The 20,333-nt window shown below is 40.8% G+C and overlaps 1 protein-coding gene across 1 annotated transcript in view; it reads left to right on the top strand.

Annotated features, from left to right (window-relative positions):
- Positions 1–20,333, top strand: part of JARID2 (jumonji and AT-rich interaction domain containing 2) — a 225,037-nt gene that overhangs the window by 181,617 nt on the left and 23,087 nt on the right. The window contains exons 6-8 of the mRNA XM_082014548.1: positions 4,145–4,374; positions 11,414–12,431; positions 16,638–17,137. Of these exons, the coding sequence (XP_081870674.1) occupies positions 4,145–4,374; positions 11,414–12,431; positions 16,638–17,137 (1,748 nt within the window). The remainder of the gene's footprint in view (positions 1–4,144; positions 4,375–11,413; positions 12,432–16,637; positions 17,138–20,333) is intronic.

Here is a 20,333-nt window from a genome sequence, read left to right as displayed (position 1 = left end):
TGTGTACATGTACGCTCCATGGCTTTATCTTCCAGACACTGGTATAAAGCAAAAGGGTTCACACATCAGTACTCTGCTGTCTCTGTAACAGGGTCCCCTGTTACTCAAGTATACAGCGTATCTGGTGCAGGAATAAAATCCAGGAGGGCTTGGGAGAGAAAGCTTTGCCCATAGAGTCAGCTGTTAGCTGAACCCAGTCCAGTAATTCTGCTGCTTACACAGTGAAAGCCTGATTATTGTATGTATTGTAAATTGACTTCTGAATGGCTGGCTGGATGTCTCCTATAAAATATTTGCGTGCAAATTAATTTGTAGGAATACTTCAGAAAATTGCTGAAAACACAATAAATGTTTATAGCTCACTACAGTGTAAATTCCTATAGCAAATGCTTAATTAATCTGAAGTAATTAAGCACATCTATTGCTTTACTTGATAAAAAATTTTTTTAGCCACTATTATAGCTCCACCTAGTACAGTCACAACTTGCACAGTTTGAACGTTTTGTGTAGGGATTCTTTATCACAGTTTCAAATGAGATACCCCATAGTCCCTGTACAGGATCCTGTGTGCCTGGGGCCCAGCTCCCCCGATGCAGAGTGCGCTGTGATGCATCCATGGGGATCAGGCTTGCCATAAGGTTTTGCTCTGCTGCCATAAATTATACCAGTGGTTTAAAAACGCCCACTGCTTGCGAGTTTTGAATGTAGTGGTTCAGTTTCTTTGCATTTGATCATCACTGCTAACCAAAAGACCCACAAGTATTTCACTCTGGGACTCTTATTGTTTCAGCTTAATAGTAATAATAATAATTGCTTTGGAGGACACGGCACGTTGAGAATGAGCATTCAGATAGATATGGATAAAAGGATATCAGTTTATTCTATTTGAGGTGTCTGAACACTAATAATTTACTTGCACTTTTAATTATTTGTTGGTAGTGCTCTTACCTTTAACTAAAAGCTGTTTTGGAAATATAGAGCTGGTTAAGGTAGCATAAACCAATAATAATTCAAGATTACAAAATATTTCTGCTTTAATAATTTGAGTTTCACCACTTATGTGGGTTGGGCTTTTTTTCTGTCTTTCTGTTTTTTAATGAAATTACTGCTTCAAGGATGAAACCCTTATTGAATACTCTTTCATGAGGAAAAAAATAACAAGGAGTATAACATTGGATATTGTGCATGTCAGAGTTATCTCTAGGATGTGAGATTGTAACTGGGATGTGTCTACATCTGGGCTTAGTAAAGCATAAGGTACACCTTTTCTGCTTTTCTGAATGCCTCAGAAATGTTGAAGCTGGCAGACATGAAGGAGAATGCAATTTGCTGCAGAAGAAAACACAAAAGAATTAGTAATCATTTTATTGTTAAATCAGATTGGGTCTCAGTAATATTTAATGAAGAATTTGGAGTTTTTGGGGGGTTCATTGTTTTCTTTCCTTTGAGGAGTGTGCGTTTCTGTCGTCTTATCAATTATTGTTCAACAATGAGATTTCGTGGGGGGCTTTTTGGTCTTTCCCAGAGATTTCATCTTTGCACTGAACTGTCTTACTAGCTATTTGGGCCAGAGTTTAATCCTGTATTGTACTCTGTAAGTCTAAATAACTTCTGCTCTTTTACTCAGATGGGAGCAAAATCATAGGCCAGGAGGCCCTCCCCTCCTCCTCCCCAATCTTTGGCTTGTGATAGTGTTTTGTAATTAATCAAGTTAATATTTTGATACTTGTTCACATAATATGTTTGTGAATTTTGCAGAACTTACTATTGCAGAAAGGTTTTTATACTTGTCTAGCTGGATATAACAATATTCTAGGTGTTGGAAGAAACACAGTGATTTTCATGGAAACTGATACCATCTACTGTTTAACTAGAGACAGCTTGACTAGGACTATTTTGCATCTATGTCTCTCCCTTTTTATTGTGTTTTCAGGCTTTAAGCTTTTTAAGCTTCTCCTGTGAGACTGAATATTTTTTCTCTCCCATTTCTCTCTTCCCCCTTTCAAGAATCATACAAATTAAGACAAAAGATAATTACTCAGAGGGTAAAACTGGCAGTGTTCCCACGACACTTAAAATTAATGAGCTGTTGCATATAAAATATACCTTGTCTCATGTTCACTGGGGTTTTTTTTGGTGAACCATAAAAGTGCACAATTTGGCTTTTTGGCTGTGTTTTCTGTTTTAGTAATTTTCGCTTTATAAAGTGACAACTGAATACAGAAAACTAATCTTTTGGCTTAATGTGTCCGTATGAGCAGATCAGTATATACAGTTTGTTCCCTCCGAAGGAAAATATCATTTGCCGTGGTGAAATACATATTAACGAAGCTGCCATCGGTTGTTTGTGCTATGTCTTATTAAAAATAAATAGTCATGCTTCGTGCATCTGTAGCACCTTCCATCTGATGTGAGAAAGCCTTACAAAGGAGGATAAATGTATTGTCGTGAACTCCCAGAGAGGGGCTCGCAATTATTATCAGTTCCATCACTGGAAATGAGACACAGAGGTTACGCGACTTTCACGGAAATCACTGAGAAATCCTTGGCTAGCTGGGGCAACACCAGTTGCCCCTGAGCTCAGGAGTGACAGAGCCATGGGGGAACTTGCAGTGACTTTGCTGCCGATGGCTTTTCTCTCTTTCTTACTGATTTATGCAAGAGGGAAGGAAGAGAGGAGGAAGAGCAATTGCAATTTTTTATTTTTTACATAATCTGCTTCAACACTTAGGACCAACTGAATGTGATAAGTGACCTGCATAACAAATTTGTCAATAGCTTGCTGGAGTTTCGGCTTTTGGAGGTGCAGTGGCAAGGTAGATAGCTACTTGGGAAGGTTTTGAGGTAGGTGTCTACTCAAAAGCAGCTTAGAGGCCCCTCTTCTGTCCAGCAGGATTGTTGGTTGTTTATTATTACTGCTGCTACCACTGTAATATTACAGGACATCTGTAGAGACAGCTAAGCTTCCTAATTTAGATAAAACAGTATGTATTGTAGGTATATCATATTTAGTGACAAAAGAAGGCTTTAATTTCACAAGAAAACAATAATTTAATTAATGTAGTTAATATTCCCAAACAGATGGTGTGTGTTGAGTGTAATAAATATGATTTTTAGATACTTGTGCTATTAAGTATTTATGAATTCCCTAATTTACATCTGTTCCTAAAACATGGCAAAAAAGGCAGGGGTAAAAACCAAGAGCAGATGATTAGAGAAGGCAGGATGGCACTTGCTATTGTGGGTGTTGGATCACAAGCCTCACAGACTTCTGTCAAGTGCCTCACTGAAGAGGGGGCAGCACTGACATAAATTTTTGATTAACAAACAGAGAGAAATGTGACTTTTTTTTTTTTTTAAACCTCAGCTTTTCGTGTGCCTTGACAACAAAAGAGCAGTGACTATCTTAAATAAATTCAGCAGAGGGCTAGGAACAAAACTTGCTGAGATAGACTTGTATACGTTTGCATAATATTTGTTGCACCAAAAATATGATTTCTGTTCTGTGCTTTCTTATCCCTTCCTTTCAGCAGGAGGCTAGGGCATGCAGCATAGGTCCCAGCATTACTTTATATGACATGTTCTAAAATGGTTTTACTCTTTTCCTTTCTTTGCAGAAGTACCTTTTTCTATTTGCAGCTTGTTTGCTATAGGCAAACTGCTGTCAGTTTGGTTCAGCAGTTTGGATATCGATGAAAACAAAACATGCTTTTTCATGGAACATTTCCTTTCTTTTATGTTAATATAAAAATAAATCCTTTTTCTGTTTAGGTTATGTTTAGAATTCCCTTGCTGCAACAGCAAAAAGTTAATTAAAACTGTCATAAATAAAAATCAAACTGATAAGTCTAAATTTAGGTCAATCAAAACAGTACTATAACTTGCATGTTTTAATTTGGGTGTTGAAGATAATGTGTGTTAACAAGCAAAGGAAATACTTTAGTAAATCTGTTCATATAAAGAAATATGCAAAATAGTGCTTCCATTTCTGTATTGATTTTACTTTAGATATAAGAAGACACTAAATATCCAACACTGACAGCAGAGAGAGTTGGGTTGTTTTGAATGAAGAGTTTGGTCTTGTATGGTTTTTTTTTTTTTCCCTTTTTTTTTTCCTTAATAGTCTGATTTTCTGTCTTCTCAGTTTTCAATGGGTCCAGCAAATCATCGAAAGAGAAAGAACCTGCTCAGAAACACAAAAGCAAAGAGGCCACACCAGGGAAGGAGAGGAACAGCGAACATAAGGCTGAGAACCGAAAAGACCAGGCTGCTGCTAATCACCATCCTACTACAAACACTGGCTCCTCTACGAAAGGGCTCACTGCTAACAACCACCACACTCTTCATAGATCGGCTCAGGACTTAAGGAAACAGGTAATGAATTGTACTCTACTGTGGACACAAGGGAGATGCAGACTTTTAAGATGCTAGCTCCATTTTCCACTGCCTGGCATAGAGCGAACATGGTAATCCTTAAAAGCACGCTCTGGAGACAGCAGGGAGTTAATTTTCAGTGAGAGAGAGAGAAAGAGAGAAAGAAGGAAAAAAGAAAAGTGATACATACATGGGAAGTCAGCATGATAAAGCATGCTTTACAGCCCTGTCTTTATATTATCCAGTGTGTACATATGAAAGAGTAAAGTTCACATTGATATTTATTAAACCTTTCTGACTGGCACTCTTGTTGGTTTCTCTGCGGACAGTGCCAAGGCTGGCAGCACGTGGAAAAATGAGCTCCTTTTGTGTATGTATGGTCTGCTCAGGTTATCTTAGAGGCTCACTGGTGTTGTAGAGAAGCTGACGTTACATTCAGGTGTCTTGTATTGCATTGTGGGCAATACAAACCTCGGAGTCCAGAAAAAATGTTTTGCCCAATGCATAAAGAAGGTGCTCTAGATTATTGCTTCCTTCACAGTGGACGTACCAGCTGGGGAGAAGTTCAGACTTTCATGTTACTTGGCTGAAAACTAGCAAAAAAATTCAGCATGTCAATCTCGGCCTGACTTGTATTTGGGTGTGGAAGTTTAGCGGACCAATCTTTCAGTGCTTGTGACTGGTGTTTGGGCAGGATGTGTCTCCATCTATTTTTGATGATTGGATCAAAGGGCTTCTAAAATAGCAACTGTCAAATAAGTTTTTTATGAAAGACTTTCAAATCCTCGGTCAGCATGCTTATTCAGTCTGGTGCTGGGTTAGCAGGTTACCTGCTCTAGGGCAATGAAGTACAGAAAGCTTGCTGCACTTATGCCTTCCCCCACAGTGGTTAATTCTCAACAGGCCAGTTAGAGACATTGTTTCCTGGCATCTAAAGGTTTTTCTTCTAAGTAGGCTGGCCTGGACTTCAATGGGGCTGGAATAACCATCTTGTAGAGCTGTCAAGGCCTAAATGGCACCTCTTAGTCATAGGTTTGGAAATTAAAAATGGCAAAAAGAGAAACAGTGGTGCTCTTGCCAAGGAAATCTTCCATGCCCTGTGCTTCAGTGGTGTTTAAGCTTCTCCTGAAATGCCTCCACTGGATTTGTGTTAGCTTCTAAATAAAATTTGAGATCCTGAAGGCTATCTACAGTATATTCCTCTGTACCTCTGTAAGACTTCCATTCTCTATTTCTCCCATGGCAATTTTTGCTTATTTAGTCATCAGCTTGAATGCCTGCCTTCTTTTGCATCCTTCTGGCTTTCTTTTTTGTGACTACCAGCGTCCTATGGTCCTTGCTGTGACATGCTCTGCTGTGAGCTCTTCATGTTGAACAAGTTTCCCAAAGCATAAGGATGCATTTCATACTTAATTATTTTAAGTCACTGGAACACTTGTGTGAAATGATTCAAAGTTGTATCATCAAAGTATGAATGGTTAAAATTCTTGTGAAAGTCAACTGCTGTCACTTGTGAAGGCAGTTCTGAGAAGGGAAAAGACAAGTGTAGAAGAATTTTGTCCACGATCCAGGTGGGTTTTGCTTTGTAGAGTATTAGATGTTTTCAGTTGTGCTATGCAAGGTGGAGAGAAATTTTAAAGCAATGCAGTACAACCAACAGTCATGCCACACAGACACCTCACTGAGTGTGGTCTTCATGCTTCAGAAAATAAAGGGGCTGTACGTTGAAATGATGATCCTTTTAAAAAAAAAAAAATTAGGCATTTAAATTTTCTGCTGCAACCCACAATAACATAAATACTTTCGTAGCATTTTTAATGAAAATGTGGCTGTAACTAATTAAAGGTGGATTATGCATTTTGCCTTACAGAAAGACTTAGCTTTGTGCAAAACCTTAGACTTACCAGTTACGTGACATTGCTAAATTTCCTGCCATTGTCCTGAGTCTTGTTAACATTTTCAGTATTTGCCAAAAGGAGAGTTGTTTTCCCAGGGTGCCAGCCACATGTTCTTCCTCCTTCCAGTACATTTTTGATCCTTGTTCATGTGCATTTACATGGTTTATTTATGCGTGTGTCTTTGTTTTGTTCAGTCTTACAAAAAATAAAGGCAGAACACTAGAAATTACCTGAGATTTTCTTTTTTCCTCTCATTCTTTCTTTCCTTTTCTGGTGTGCACTTGCACTTGTCACGTGTTCCCTCCTCTTTCTTCCTCTCTTGCTCTCTTCCCAAATCCTCTACTTTAAAGGGGTAGTGGGCAAAGGAAATGTAGTTCAATGGGGCCCTCTCTTGGCCTAATATGGTAATTTAGCTCTGCAAAACTCATATATCAACACAGAAGTATTTTTATGAATGAATTCGAGATCAGTTGCATAACTTGAATTTGTTTGGGACCAAAACAGTTGTTGGTATCACTAATGTTGCTGTTATTACTGTGTTTGTTACCTAACAAGTTGTTTGTTGGCTTTATTTTGTGTGTGTATATGTGTCTGGAGGTTCCAATCATCTGATGGGTCCTCAGAGACAAATACAGACCAGGAACATGTAGGTGATGACTGACCAGCCAGAATTTCACATTTGTCAATGTGAAATCCTGAATCCACTTGTTGCTTTGATGATGGGCTATGACCACGTTGTTTGTTCCACTTGTTTTCATCTGGAAGACATTAGTTGCAGCCTATTCCCATTTGAAGCGTGATCTGTTCTGGTCTATATAGTACTGCTGTATCTTAAACATTACGCTATTCTTTCTGAAAACACTCAAGATACCTGTGAGCATTTGGGGAGGGAAGAGGGAGAAGCATTTGAAAACCTTTGTGTTGTGTCTGCTCTAGAAAGATGATGGTCTTGAGGAAGTTTTCATCAGTGTTTCTTTCTTGTTGGGTCTCCTTAGCTAGCAATCAGAAAGAAATAGTGAATTCCATATGGTATTCTCAAAGCCAAGTGTTCTCCACTTCAGGACCTGTTCATCATTGGAATAATATCACTAAGTCTGAATAAAATCTCTAAATAGTTTGGAGGTTAGATAGCCGAAGCTTATGTACCTGTTCAGTTCAAGATTTGGCCCTGAGAGCTAAGATTTTTTTTGTGTGGAGGTATTCTAACAACTCTAAAAGGTTGTGATAAGTTGCTGTTTTCTTAATTCAGTTTTCCAGAGGTTTGTAGCTTGGCAGTTTTAATGCTGGCCTAAAGATGCTAATGCTGATGGCATGTTCTCCTTTGAAGAAGAGGAGTTGTAAGGATCCTGCCTTTCTCCATGAGCACTTTCTTCCATGACTGTATTTTGTTCTCAGGCCCTGTGTCACCACCCCTTGCTAAAGGAGGGCCCCTTCAGACTTCTGGTATCAACTTCTTAAAAAGAAATAAAATCATAGGAAGGCTTTACTGCTCACTCTGAGGTGGTGTGTTGGCTGTACCTGACAGCACAGTAATATAGCTATGGCATCCTGGAAATCTTCTGGAAAACCTCCCATGGAGGAGGCTCCACAACATCCATTGACAGCTTCTTCCAGAGTTTGCCTTTTCTACTAATTAGAAAGTTTTCCTAGTTGTGCCTCAGATCATCTTTGTAGGTAATTAAAGGGTTTTCCCCCCGACTTTTCCCAGTGAACAGGGAAAGAGCATTTACTGTCTCTTTTCAGAGGAGCCCCTTATGAATCATAAGACCGTTACAGAGTTGTCCCATAGTCATCTCTTTCAGACTAAACAAGCCCAGCTTCCTTGGCTTTTCAGTAAAGATCATACTTTGCAAATACCTGAGCACTTGGTGTTCTTTTAGACTTACTCTACTGTCTAAATTTTTCTAACAGTGTTGGCCTGATACTGGTACCAGCCCTGCACAGGAAAGTCAGTGCTCCCATCCCTTGCTTTCGGTGTTCTTAGTAATAGGTCTCAGAAAGAGATTTGTGTGCTTTGTACCACCGTCGCATTTTGCAGCTCACTGCGGTCCCCAAATGTTATCCCATCCCTACATGTATTTGATTGGTCCTTCCTAAAAATAGCATTTCTTCTTATTGTAGAAATGTTATGAAATAAGTTCTTCAAGATTGCCTTTGATTTTGACGTTGTCTCCAGAGACCCTTCCAGGTGTGTGTTGCTGGCAAATTTTAACAAATTTTAATAATTAATGCAAGTTACTGGTGGAAGTACTTGGTAGAACCGAGGCCAAGACAGGTCCCTGCAGAAGAGTCACCTGAAATGCTCTCCCAGGATGGCAGTGAACTATGACAACGATAACTTCTCTTGTGGATGATTTTCTTTAATTCCTTGTAAAGCCACTTCAGGGTGATTATGTCTAGGAAATGTTTCGGGAGCTTGTTTGATGGAATGTCATGTGGGACAGTGACTGGAGCCCTACAGAAGTGGAGGTGCTTCTTTGCCTGCTCAGCCAGATGTCTGTCAGAAGATTATTAACTTAGCTTGATGTGCTATCTTGGCAAAACTATAGGTGGTGGGTTTTTGTTTTGTTTTGTTTTTAACATCTTATTTATTGTTTGTGTGTTTACAAATTAACAGTTTGATTATTTGTTCCAGAATGATTTTAGGGCTTGAAGTTAGGTAGACTCTGCCAGCCCTCCACTTCTCTCCAAGAGTCATGCATTAAGTCATCTAGGTATACTTTAGCTTGCTGGGGTTTCCTTCCTAGCTCTTTTGCTGAAATTGGTTATGGTATACATCTGATAAGTATTTAGTCAGTGGTACTTTTGGTGAAGGCTGCTGCAAAAGAAGCACAAACACTTTAGCCAAACTGTTGCATTTGTTTTCCTTCCTTGTGTGGTGGTTGATCTTTGCTGTTCTTTGTTGTCTTTGTATTCTTAAGATGTTTATAAAATTTTTCATGTTTCACTTTATGTCCCTTGCTAACTGAAGTTTCTTTAGCTCCTTGGCCTTTCTGATTTTACCCATGCATGTGTTTGCTGTTCCTATATAGTTTCTCTTAGTCACATAATTGTGTTTTGACTTTTTACTACGATTCTTTTCTAATTTTTCAGTCGTTAGAGAACTTTGTGAGCAGACATAATGGCCTCTGCTTTGTGCCACTCCTCCGAGTGGGAATTGTTTTGGTTTGGTTTTTTGGCAGGTGTTTTTTGTTGGTTGTTTTTGTTTGTTTGTTTTTAAAGTCAGTTGTGCTTTATCTACTGTTGTCACATCTTAGAACTGAAAATTCATTTCATGATCACTGTTACCCAGATTACCTTCCCCTCTCAGTTCTCAATCAATTCTTCTCTATTAGTCTAGATGAAATCTGTAATCAATGTTCCTGACTATTTATAAAGCCAGAGGTGTTCAACGCTTGTTCTGACTGCTGCAGGCAGGAGGCAATGTCTCAGCAGCTCTCTACTCGTGTCTGCTTTGTGGCATGAAAAAGCAATGTAAAAGTCAAACCCAGGCTTCCATTTCAAATGCAGAGTACTGCCTAAATTTCAAGGGAAATGGGTAAATGTATTTCTGTTAGCAAGTGTTTGCTTTCTAGATGATCTCTCGTACATCTTTGGAAAGCTCAAGGTAAAAACTCATGTCATTAGTTAACTGGATTTTACTTAAGTATTTCTACATTGGAAGCACAAGAAGGACAAGAACATGGATGGGTTTTAAAAGGGCATTACTCCTGCTCCAACTTCTGGAGCACAGAGGAGAAAATGCACGCAGTAAATGTGTGTATACACATACATACGTGTGTATGCAGAATCTCCAGGTTCCAGTTCCTCTTCTGCAAGACCATAACATGATCTTTTCAGTCTCTATTTGATTCTGATTTTATAATATTTTATCTTCACTTTATAAGTGACTATAATTCTTGCACTAATTTGAGAGAAGCTGCCATGCTTACTAATTTGGCAAGTATTCTGAAATTCCACAGGGAAGTATTATAACTTTGCAGGAATGGTGTTGCTCAACTGAGCTCTGATGAGGGGTGATTGTACTGCATGCTTTCACTTTGGGCACTTTTATCAGTGTTCCTGATTTTTGGATGTGTTTTTCTGCACTCACGGTAATTTAGGGAGGTGAGGAAAAAAAATGTTTAAACTTGTTTAAATACTGAAATTTATTTGAGGTTTAAACTTGAACTTAATTTTCTTAGCAGTGGACCTTGGCTTTGGCAGTGCTGAGCTGTCACAATGCCCTTTGAAGCTGAGGATTGCTTTCAGTGCTTAACCTGTCTTATAGTTAAAATAGAAATTTTAGTTTCATAGCTGAGTTTAAGTGTTTAACAGAAAGCAGTGGAGTCCAGCAATTCTAAGTTGCAATGACACATTAGTGATGAATATGATGTAATTAAAAGTGTCTCAGCAAAACTGCCCAGATATCAAACTTTAAAAAAACGCATTGCACTACTGTATACATTTTTATTTCAAATTAATGACTTCAGCAACAAGATGCCTCCCAAGATTTAATATGTATGACAGACTGGATCTTTGATGGCCATCCTGATCTGTTGGGTGCATAATGTGTTCAGTATCTCTTTTATATGTATGTATGTATAGATAGGAGGTTAGTTTGAATCTCAGTGTGTGTTTTTTTGTAAAATATACCCATTCCAGTTAGTAGATAGTATACACTGGCTCGTTTGTCTGCTAAGTAGTAAACTGTGTGTGCACTTAGGAGAAGTTGAGTGGGAAAGAGATAGTGTCTGAGGGCCAGAAAAGGAGATAATGGAAGTTTTAGTTTATAAATTAAACTACCTGTGTTTTGTGATACCATAACAGGCTTTCTGCTAGACAAGGAAGGGGGTAGTGCAATCAAGGCACCTCACCCTTCTTAATGCCAGAGACTTCATACGCTCCAAAAGCAAGATTGGCTTTCTGGAGACTTTTTGGTTCATTTAAAAAAAAATAAAAAAATTATATTTTATTTATTATGAATGCCCAGTCCCTCCTCTTGCCTGGCTAAAAACTGTAGGAACAGGCAGGAGTCAGGACTGCAGAATATGGTTGTCCAGCAACTTGGGACGCTGTGGCTGAGTGGTAACATTATTAATTTACTTTTCTGTTTCTGTTTCCTTCCTTCTGCTCCCCCTGCAACAATCCTGGCATTGCAGGTTTCTAAAGTCAACGGGATCACTCGAATGTCATCTCCGAGTGCAAATGCAGCCAGTGCCAAAAAGATGAGAGAAGTCAGACCTTCACCGTCCAAAACTGTGAAGTACACTGCAACAGTGACAAAGGGAACTGTCACATACACCAAAGCCAAGAAAGAACTGGTCAAGGAAACCAAACTAAATCACCACAAACCCAGTTCACCTGTCAACCACACAATCTCAGGGAAAATAGAAAGTAGCAATGCAAAAACCCGCAAACAGGTGCTATCCCTTGGAGCATCCAAGTCTAACAATACCGCTGTTAATGGTGTAAAAGTCAATGGCAAGTTGAACCAAAAGACATGCACTAAGGAGGTGGGGAGACAGTTAAGGGAGGGGCTGCGCAATTCAAAGAGGAGGCTGGAAGAGATGAATCACATAGACAAAATACAGTCGCCCACCAAGAGAATGAAAGGGGCCGTCAACTTGGTAGAAGCTGCCAGCAAAAAGGCAGCCGTAGAAAAGCCTTTGCTGAATGGACACCTTAAAAAGGAAGTGCCAGAGAAGAGTTTGGAAAGAAATAGGCCGAAAAGAGCCACTGCTGGAAAGAGTACGCCAGGGAAACAAGCACATGGCAAAACTGAAAATGCCTCCTGTGAAAATCGTTCTACCTCTCAAGCGGAGTCCTTGCACAAGCCACAAGACTCAATGGGAAAGCACGAAAAGGGCAGTAGTAAGTCTGGGTGGGGGATGCTGGGGGAGATTCCCATCCTTAGGCCCTCCACCAAGGAATTTCATGACCCACTGATATACATTGAGTCAGTCCGAGCTCAGGTAGAGAAGTATGGGATGTGCAGGGTGATTCCTCCTCCAGACTGGAGACCTGAGTGCAAGCTAAATGATGAAATGCGGTTTGTGACACAGATTCAGCACATACACAAGCTAGGCAGGCGCTGGGGACCCAACGTGCAGCGACTGGCCTGTATCAAGAAGCACCTCAAATCTCAGGGCATTACCATGGACGAACTCCCACTCATAGGTAAGGGCTGTGGTTTCATTGGCCTTTTGCCGCTGCTTGTTAGCGTCCGCATGCAACTTTATGCTCAATTTGCCTTTATGCTTAACCAAACCCCTGTTCAATTAACACTGCAGAGCACTGGATCTCTCTCTTTATCCGTCCGTCAGGCTCGATGCAGGTAGAGTGTCGGAGGGCTTTCCCAGGAGACTTTATATTGCCACCTTCTTCCTGCCAGCTCTTTATTTTACCCAGGAGAAAAAACTGCTGTGTGGGGTCTTGGTCTCCAGATTGCGGGATCTTCTCCTTTCCCTGCTGTTTATTTTTGTAGGTAGTACATCTATGGATATTGATAGCCTTGCTTTAAATGTTGCCTCAGGGTATTTATTCGGACCTTTCCAAAGATGTTTTCCAAATAAGTTGCAGTGCTGCCAAGCTTGAATATAACTATTTTTTTCATCCTCCCTTTAAAAGCATTTAACCATGGAGGAAAGAAAATATCTTGGAACTGACTACTATTTGGGTACTCAGACACTTAAAATCACAAATTTGCAGTGACCTGCTGACATTTAACAACCGTTAAGTGTCAAGAATAGGCAGTAAAATGTGGTTGATTGCAAAATGGAGGTTTCATTATTTCTCCCAGCAGGTGACTGCCAGGGCTAATGCCTGAGTGAGAATCACTTATTTAACAGAATTCTTGGTTTATGGTCTGCTGTCAAATATGACACGTGACAAAAATGTGACAATAGTTTGTAAAAACATGACAACAGCAGCATACAAATGAACTATTGAATGAGCCACCTCCATCTCTACTGCCTTTGCAACCATGACATAGTAACAAACTTGTGTTTTTAATTTTTGTTCGCCCTCCCCTTTGTTTTTGAAGTGTTTTGAGTCAGAGCTCACAGGACCTGCATGTTGCAACTTGAGGCTAGTGTTTTGCCTTTGAGGCATTATCCCATTCAGAGGCAGCTATCAACACTAGTTGGATTAAAGGACACACTTTTCTGTTTAAAATGTTCAAAACACTTTCCCCCACCCACCCCTGTTTTCAAACTTTATTTTATATAACATATGGGAAGTGAGTGAAAATGCATAAAAGCACACAAAGACATTACAGAGTTTATGGTGAACTGATGCAGGGCACAACAGAGAAATGACAGAATTTAAGAAGGAACAAGGGTTAGCGCTCTGTTGCAATAGCCATGCAAAAACGTTCAAGGAAATCTGAAAATTAAAATCACTCAAGCAGCAATACGTGAACATTATGTATGCCTAATGTATGCAATGGTTGTATGCTAATAGGGAAGAATAATGAATTAAATTTACATTGGCGAGAGCGAGAAGAAAATGTGCAAGACAGCTCGATTAATGCTCTTGGAACAATGTTAACTTTTTAATGAAATACCTTAACTTAGCATTAAGATGGCATTACTGTTAATTATTTGTATTATTTAAGCACCTAAGAGCCTAATTAATAGGCAAGGATTCTATTCTGCTGGGTGCCATATAACTGGAGTGAACAGTAGTCTCTTACAAAATTTGCATCCTGTGTATCCTTTCTGCAGTTAATTTCCTACCTATTTTGTGCTTAAAATTAAAAACAAAATGGAGAAAAGAATCTGGAGATCATCAGTGTACAAAGATGAGAAACCTGTTGGTTCCAACAGGAAAGATAGAAAATAATCTGTGGTGATAAATGCACACTTATTTAAGTAGACATGTGTACATATCCCTCCTTTCAGGGCCAAATCACATTTCCGTTGAAGTAAGTGGGAGTTTTGCCAATGACTGTGTAGTGCCAGCATTTGGTATTAAATGCATACCTGAAGTCTTAAGATTTTTTTTCTTTAAATGAGCTTGCTCACTAGGCAATTGAAAAATATTCCTAACTTAGTGATATTGAGACAATTTAAAAAAAAAAAAAAAAGTCAGATGCTATTTCTGCATAACATGTGCCAGGTCTCTTACTTAAGCCATTTTGCTATGGGTGCTTATAGAGGGGGTTAAAACTCTTTCTCTTCAGTCTTTCAAGGAAAGTTTAAGCAACATGATTAGGTCAATCCTTGAAAACATCAGCTTGAGATATAAATGCTTCCAAATGTTATGACTGTGTGAAATGGAATTATAATTGAGACCCTTTTGTAAACTTCAGCTGTGGCTGATCCTATGGAGGGTCTGACAGATATGTGAGGCTCCGGCTGAATGACGTGCTACTCAAGCTCTAATACTGCAGAGTGATTATGAGCGATCATTCCATGATGCAGAAGAAAATCACATTTCTTAAATAGCTCATAAACAGTGTTGAAACGAGGACATTAAGCTGGGTGTGCACTATTTGTCCCACTGGAGAACACAAATAATGTTAAACCTGGACCACGCTTCTTTCGAAGTTAGGAGTATGTTACTCAACGTTATGTAGGTCGCTGAATCTGTTGGGATGGAAAGCCATCTTAAATTATGCCTTCATCTTAGTTGTGAACTGTACATATAAAACACTAGACCAAAAAAGTAACAGCCTGTAATATAGAGGCCAGCTTGAAAGTTACTTTATAGGGAAGATAAAAGAGAAAAAAAGAATTAAAACCTTTGAAATTTGGTTTTTTTTTTTTCCATGGTATTGACCTTTTCTCAGCTTTTGACACCCCAACCCCCAACCATCCCCCCCCCCCAATTTACTGAATTGATAAATAAATCTGCTGCCCCATGGCCCTGCCTCCACCTTTGTCATACACTCCTCAAAGCCTTACCCTTGTTTTTGGCTGCAGCCAAAAACCTTTCACACTTTTTACCCAGTGCTGTGCAGGCAGCATTAGCGAGCAGCCTCTGGTGCTGCTCTGCCTTGGTCGCAACCATTGTCATCCCAAAGCGTTGCACACAGGTTTACACTGCTGAGCCTCGTTCCACACTGGATTGGCACAAGTGGTGGAACAGGAGAAAGCAGAGAGAAGAAGGAAAGTTGGGATCAGCTGTGAAGTGTCTTAAGATGCAGCACAGGGTAGTTTGAAGAAAGTAATACTGCTTGCACTAACAAGCAAGATGATGTGACTGGCCCTTAAGATGCTGTAGCTGTGCATCCAACAGTAAATATATAATGCTGGTTCTTGCACTTCTCCGTTGTATAATAGCATTTCTAAGTGCTCTGAAACAGTTATGGCATAATGATTTTTTACATTTCTCAAAGAAAAAGGGGAAGGAGAGACAATGTGGTGGCAGCGATGTTGACGCAAGTTTTGTATTAATTCTCTTTTTTCCTTCAGCAGTGCCCTGTTGAATTGTAGGTGGTCTTTGGTCTGTTTCTTCACTCTTTCTACTGATGATTTATTTCTGTGCTTTGAGAGTTTTTATAATGTTTCTTTTATTGTTCCTCGTCCATTTGGCTGCTTTTTATGCTGCAGTTTGTATAATCTTGCGTTTTTATTTTTTGACTGGAGTGTGAAATGTGCTAGTCATCTTAAAACATACAAAAACATAATGGGCCATAAAATATGGATGGCCTCAAACTGGAAGAATAATGTGTCTGGAACTTTTTTTTATGCAGTTGCAGGCACCACCCCCAAACACCACCCCCGACACCTCCCTGCCTCCCTTGGTTTTTTTAAAGGATTTTTCTACCTGTAGTGAAATTAATGATGTTACTGTGCTCCTTTTAAATACTAACTGTATTCAGAGTGTTGTGCAGACATGAAATAATCAATGTTTCACCTCCAGAAAGGATAGGTACATGTGTTTTTGATTGCCAGTACCCATCTTGACACTTGTTTTGCTTCCTCCTGGTGTAAATCAGACATGGGACTGGTAGTGGGCTAGGGGAGGGTGGGAGTGTGTGGGCTTTTAAATAACTTTGCAACTCCCCTCTCCCTGACCACTGGGTAATGGCCAGGGGAAACACACGTGTCAGGAGGTAGCTGGGGGTGTTCTGAGAAGAGAAGGGAATGAAACTTAAGGAAGAAAGCAAATGTAACCATAGGGAAGGCTATTGCAAATAGCAAAACAGGATCTGCTGAATGAATTAAGCCAGCAAAAGTGACAGACGCCTCTCTTTAGCAGGAGGCATACAAGATAGGGACAATCCTGCTCTGGTGCCCAGGTGACTGGAGCTGTATGGGTGGCACATCCCATATGTGCCCAGCCTGGTGCTGCGCTTGATGCGAGCCACCCACAGCTTTCCTAACCTGCTCCTGTGTTTCCCTTTCCCCTCTGCTGCCTGGCACACGTGGACCCCAGGAGGCTGTGAGCTCGACCTGGCCTGCTTCGTCCAGCTGATCAACGAGATGGGGGGGATGCAGCAAGTGACTGACCTCAAGAAATGGAACAAGCTGGCAGACATGCTGCGCATCCCCAAAACTGCACAGGACAGGCTGGCCAAGCTGCAAGAAGCCTACTGCCAGTACTTGCTCTCCTATGACTCCCTCTCCCCCGAGGAGCACAAGAAACTGGAGAAGGAAGTCTTGCTGGAAAAGGAAATCTTGGAGAAGAGGAAAGGGCCTTTGGAGGGACATTCAGAGAATGCCTACAAGTTCCATTCCTTGCCCCGATTTGAGCCCAAAAACGGACTCATCAATGGCGTGGTTCACAAAAATGGCTTCCGCAACAAGTTAAAAGAGGTCGATGTCCCACTGAAGACGGGCAGGCGGCGGCTCTTCGCTCAGGAAAAGGAGACCACGAAAGAGGACGAGGAGGAGGAGGAGGGAGTTCTTAGCGACTTACACAAGTGTATATACAAGGTAATGAGGCAGGCTCTGCCGATCTTGTTTTGCAGAACTGATCCAGGTGCAAACCCAGCCGGCTGGGGTGAGCCAATGGGCTCCAGTGCCACCCCCAAGGCAGCAGCGCAGCCAGTGGCTATCGCCGTTGGGCAGTCTGGTGGCTTGGTCCTAACCTTCCTGGCTTGTGCAGGATGTGTGGAAAAGCTGGAAGGTGTTACTGTCATAATGAGATGCACTGGGCTCTGCCTTTCTTCGACTCCTTGTGAGATGCTCTCTGAATAGCTCTGCCCAGTTATCCTTGCAGACACAGTTTTTATTTTCATTTTCTAGTGACATTTAACGTAATGTTCTGCTTTCTCATTCCTTTTTCTTGCACGTCTCTTGTTGAGCGAAGTAGACCTCCACATCAAAACTAACATCACTGGAAATACTACTACATTTAGAAAAGGCAAATTGAAATGCAAACAATATTTTCATCCGCGATGCCAGATTTTGCTCTGCACTAACAGTCACATGGACACTTAATCCTTCACATATCAAGTACATCCATTTACAAAGGAATGCTGACTCTGTCACTGTATTTTATTTGGCAGTCTCCTACTCTGGAGCAGGACTTGGCACTGCAATTCGCAGTGCAGTTCTGAGTTGCGTTGAATTGCGTAGCTGTGCTCTAAGAGAAATACAGCGGTGACTGTCTGTGCCCAGTAAAGGAATACGTTGTTCTTCCCCTTCCCATCTCGCTTCCATCACCAGGAAATGAAGCCAGATAGCCCAAAGTGGCTTATTGTTAAGCTATTTAGGGACTGCATGACCTCATGACTTGAGCTTTAAAAGCTTGCTTCAGGTTTCTTTTGCAGCCTGTTATGATTTGTCAGCCCCAAAATTCTTTTACTCGGGGACTCTGGCCTCAATCCCACCTTTGAAAAACAATCTCTTTGCCATGCTGCTGTTGGAGGGAAGCTTATCTAATGACAGCGGCATTTGTGAATAGTGAAGTGGCATTTCTGTGCTAAACATCCTGTGCTTAAATAATGTTAAATGAAAAAATTGATATAACTTAACCCTGACTGCTTGTATGAACAACCTCAAACTTAGTGGGGAAATGCCTCCATCTTCTTTTCCAGTGCAAGTCCCAAGTTAAAGTTTAGAAGATAGAAAGTAACTCAAAAAGCAAGATTGGGATTTGTGATAAGTATCCTGATCAGGCTTAGAAAGTAAAAAAAGGCAGGCGAGCGAAGTGCAGCTGGTTGTATAACCAGCCTGAGTCTGCTGAGCTCCAGGCCTTTACCCCAAAGGGCTGAGAGCTCCCAAATTGCTGCTGCCGCCACACAGAAAGCACTGGCAGTACTGACAGCATCAGACTCATGTCCCAGCAGAAATACTTTTGTTCTGAGCATAGAAGCTGTTAAGAATCGAGCATTGCTGGCCAGTGCTCTCCCCACCCACCAAAGCAGCTGCGGCACGTGGAGCCGCTCAGGCAATGCCTCAGGTTGTCTGCCATGGTGCTGGCAGCTTCCCGGGCACTGCGACTTGCCCGTTTGAATCCCATCCCATGCTCATCTGCGGTGCAGAGGCTGAGAACAGCTGTCGCAGGCGATGGACCAGGGAGAAAACAGGGGGAAGCAAATCTGGAGAGATCCCTGCTGTGAGGGCCCTGCAGGACGCCTGGTCAGCCTGAGTGTGGAGAGGCACGTAGGTTCATTTTCACAACACTTAGGGGGAAAGCCCTGTAGAAAGACCTGATGCATGAGAACTGTTTATGTCACTTAGAGCAAGCCTCAAGACATAGAAGTAAGAAATCATGCAACAATCTTGACACTCTAGAGTAACCCGCAAGACTTATAAAATTACTAGCTCCTCACTAGGTTTTTTAATAAGACTGAGGTGAGGTGGCACTAGCTTATGGATTTAAGCAGAGGGTTCCTCATGGCATTTTATGAAACAAGCCTTTTAATCTTGTTTTCTCTGTTTTTCTTGAATTATGGTATCCTTCTGTGCATGTATCTGTGGAGGGGGAAGTGTTCTTTACCTATTAACATGTTTCTGAGAAAATCTGCAATTTGTTCAACAGAATCTGTCCTCGTTACAGTTTCCACAGATGATGGGATTGTAATGATTCATTTCGAAAGCACCTTGCTAATTCTAATTAAAAATAAAAACCACACAGACAACCAAAAAAACCCACCACCCACCCCTTTGATAAATGCCTAGGTCAATAGATTGAGAGGTGGAGGAGAACATCATAATCATATGGCTATAGTCCAGTTTAGGCCATAAAGTCTGTGCTTCAGACCATGAAGAGGCCATACATTTAGGGTTTCACACAGTAATTTCTCCAGTCAGCACATGCTTGAGCTGGAACATGTTTTTAGAAAGAGACATCGAGTCTTCCAGAAGCAGTTACTACCGTATTGCATGTCAAGGTTAGAGTAAATCTCCTTTGTGTTTGGCTGACTTTCTGCCAGGGCTTCCAAATTATTTTCAGTGTTACTCCTTTCCAGCCTGTAAGGCCTGCTGTGCTTTTAAATCTGTGCTGCAGGCTGCTGCGCTTGCTTTCTTTACTCTTAAATGTATGGCTTTTCTACCTGACTAATAAAATGCTGTCATTTGTAAATACGTGAAGTAAACTACTGTCATCAAAGAAGAATCTGCTGCAAGATTTTCATTCTTCAATTTGTTCCCCAATTTTAGCTCTGAAAATATTTTTAAAACCTGTACTGGAGCTGACTTAAATCAGCATTTGTTTCCATACAGAACAAACTGAAGGCTTATTAGCAGAACTGTTAGACACACATGCAAAAGAAACCACCAAAGCAAGTTTTGCCAGCCCTCACATAAAACCATCTTGCAAATCCATGCTGAGCTCTCTTCAGCCGGGGACTCAGCATTTTCAGATTCTGCTTAACAGAGTCTGTCCTTCCTACCTGTGACTATTGTGAAATCTCTGTTTTCTGTTAATTTTTATGGTTCTTTAGTGTCTTTAACATTTGTAGCGTTGCAGTGTTCTTCTCTGTGCCTTCCCTCCAGGCTTGGTGGTGGTGGTGATGCTCTGGGTTGGCTCTCACAGCTGACACATAGAGTCCATGGAAAAGGATCAGGAGAGGAACTAGGAAATTTTGTTTCTTAAACCTTCCTCTGTCATGTTGTCACAGCAACAGAGACTCTGCTCAGTAGCCTGAAGCTCCCAGGACAGTTGTTGAACTGTTGAGATATT

The sequence above is a fragment of the Phaethon aethereus genome (genome assembly GCF_964289735.1).
Source record: "Phaethon aethereus genome assembly, chromosome: 2".
NCBI lineage: Eukaryota > Metazoa > Chordata > Aves > Phaethontiformes > Phaethontidae > Phaethon > Phaethon aethereus.
This window is presented reverse-complemented; position numbering and strand designations above follow the sequence as displayed.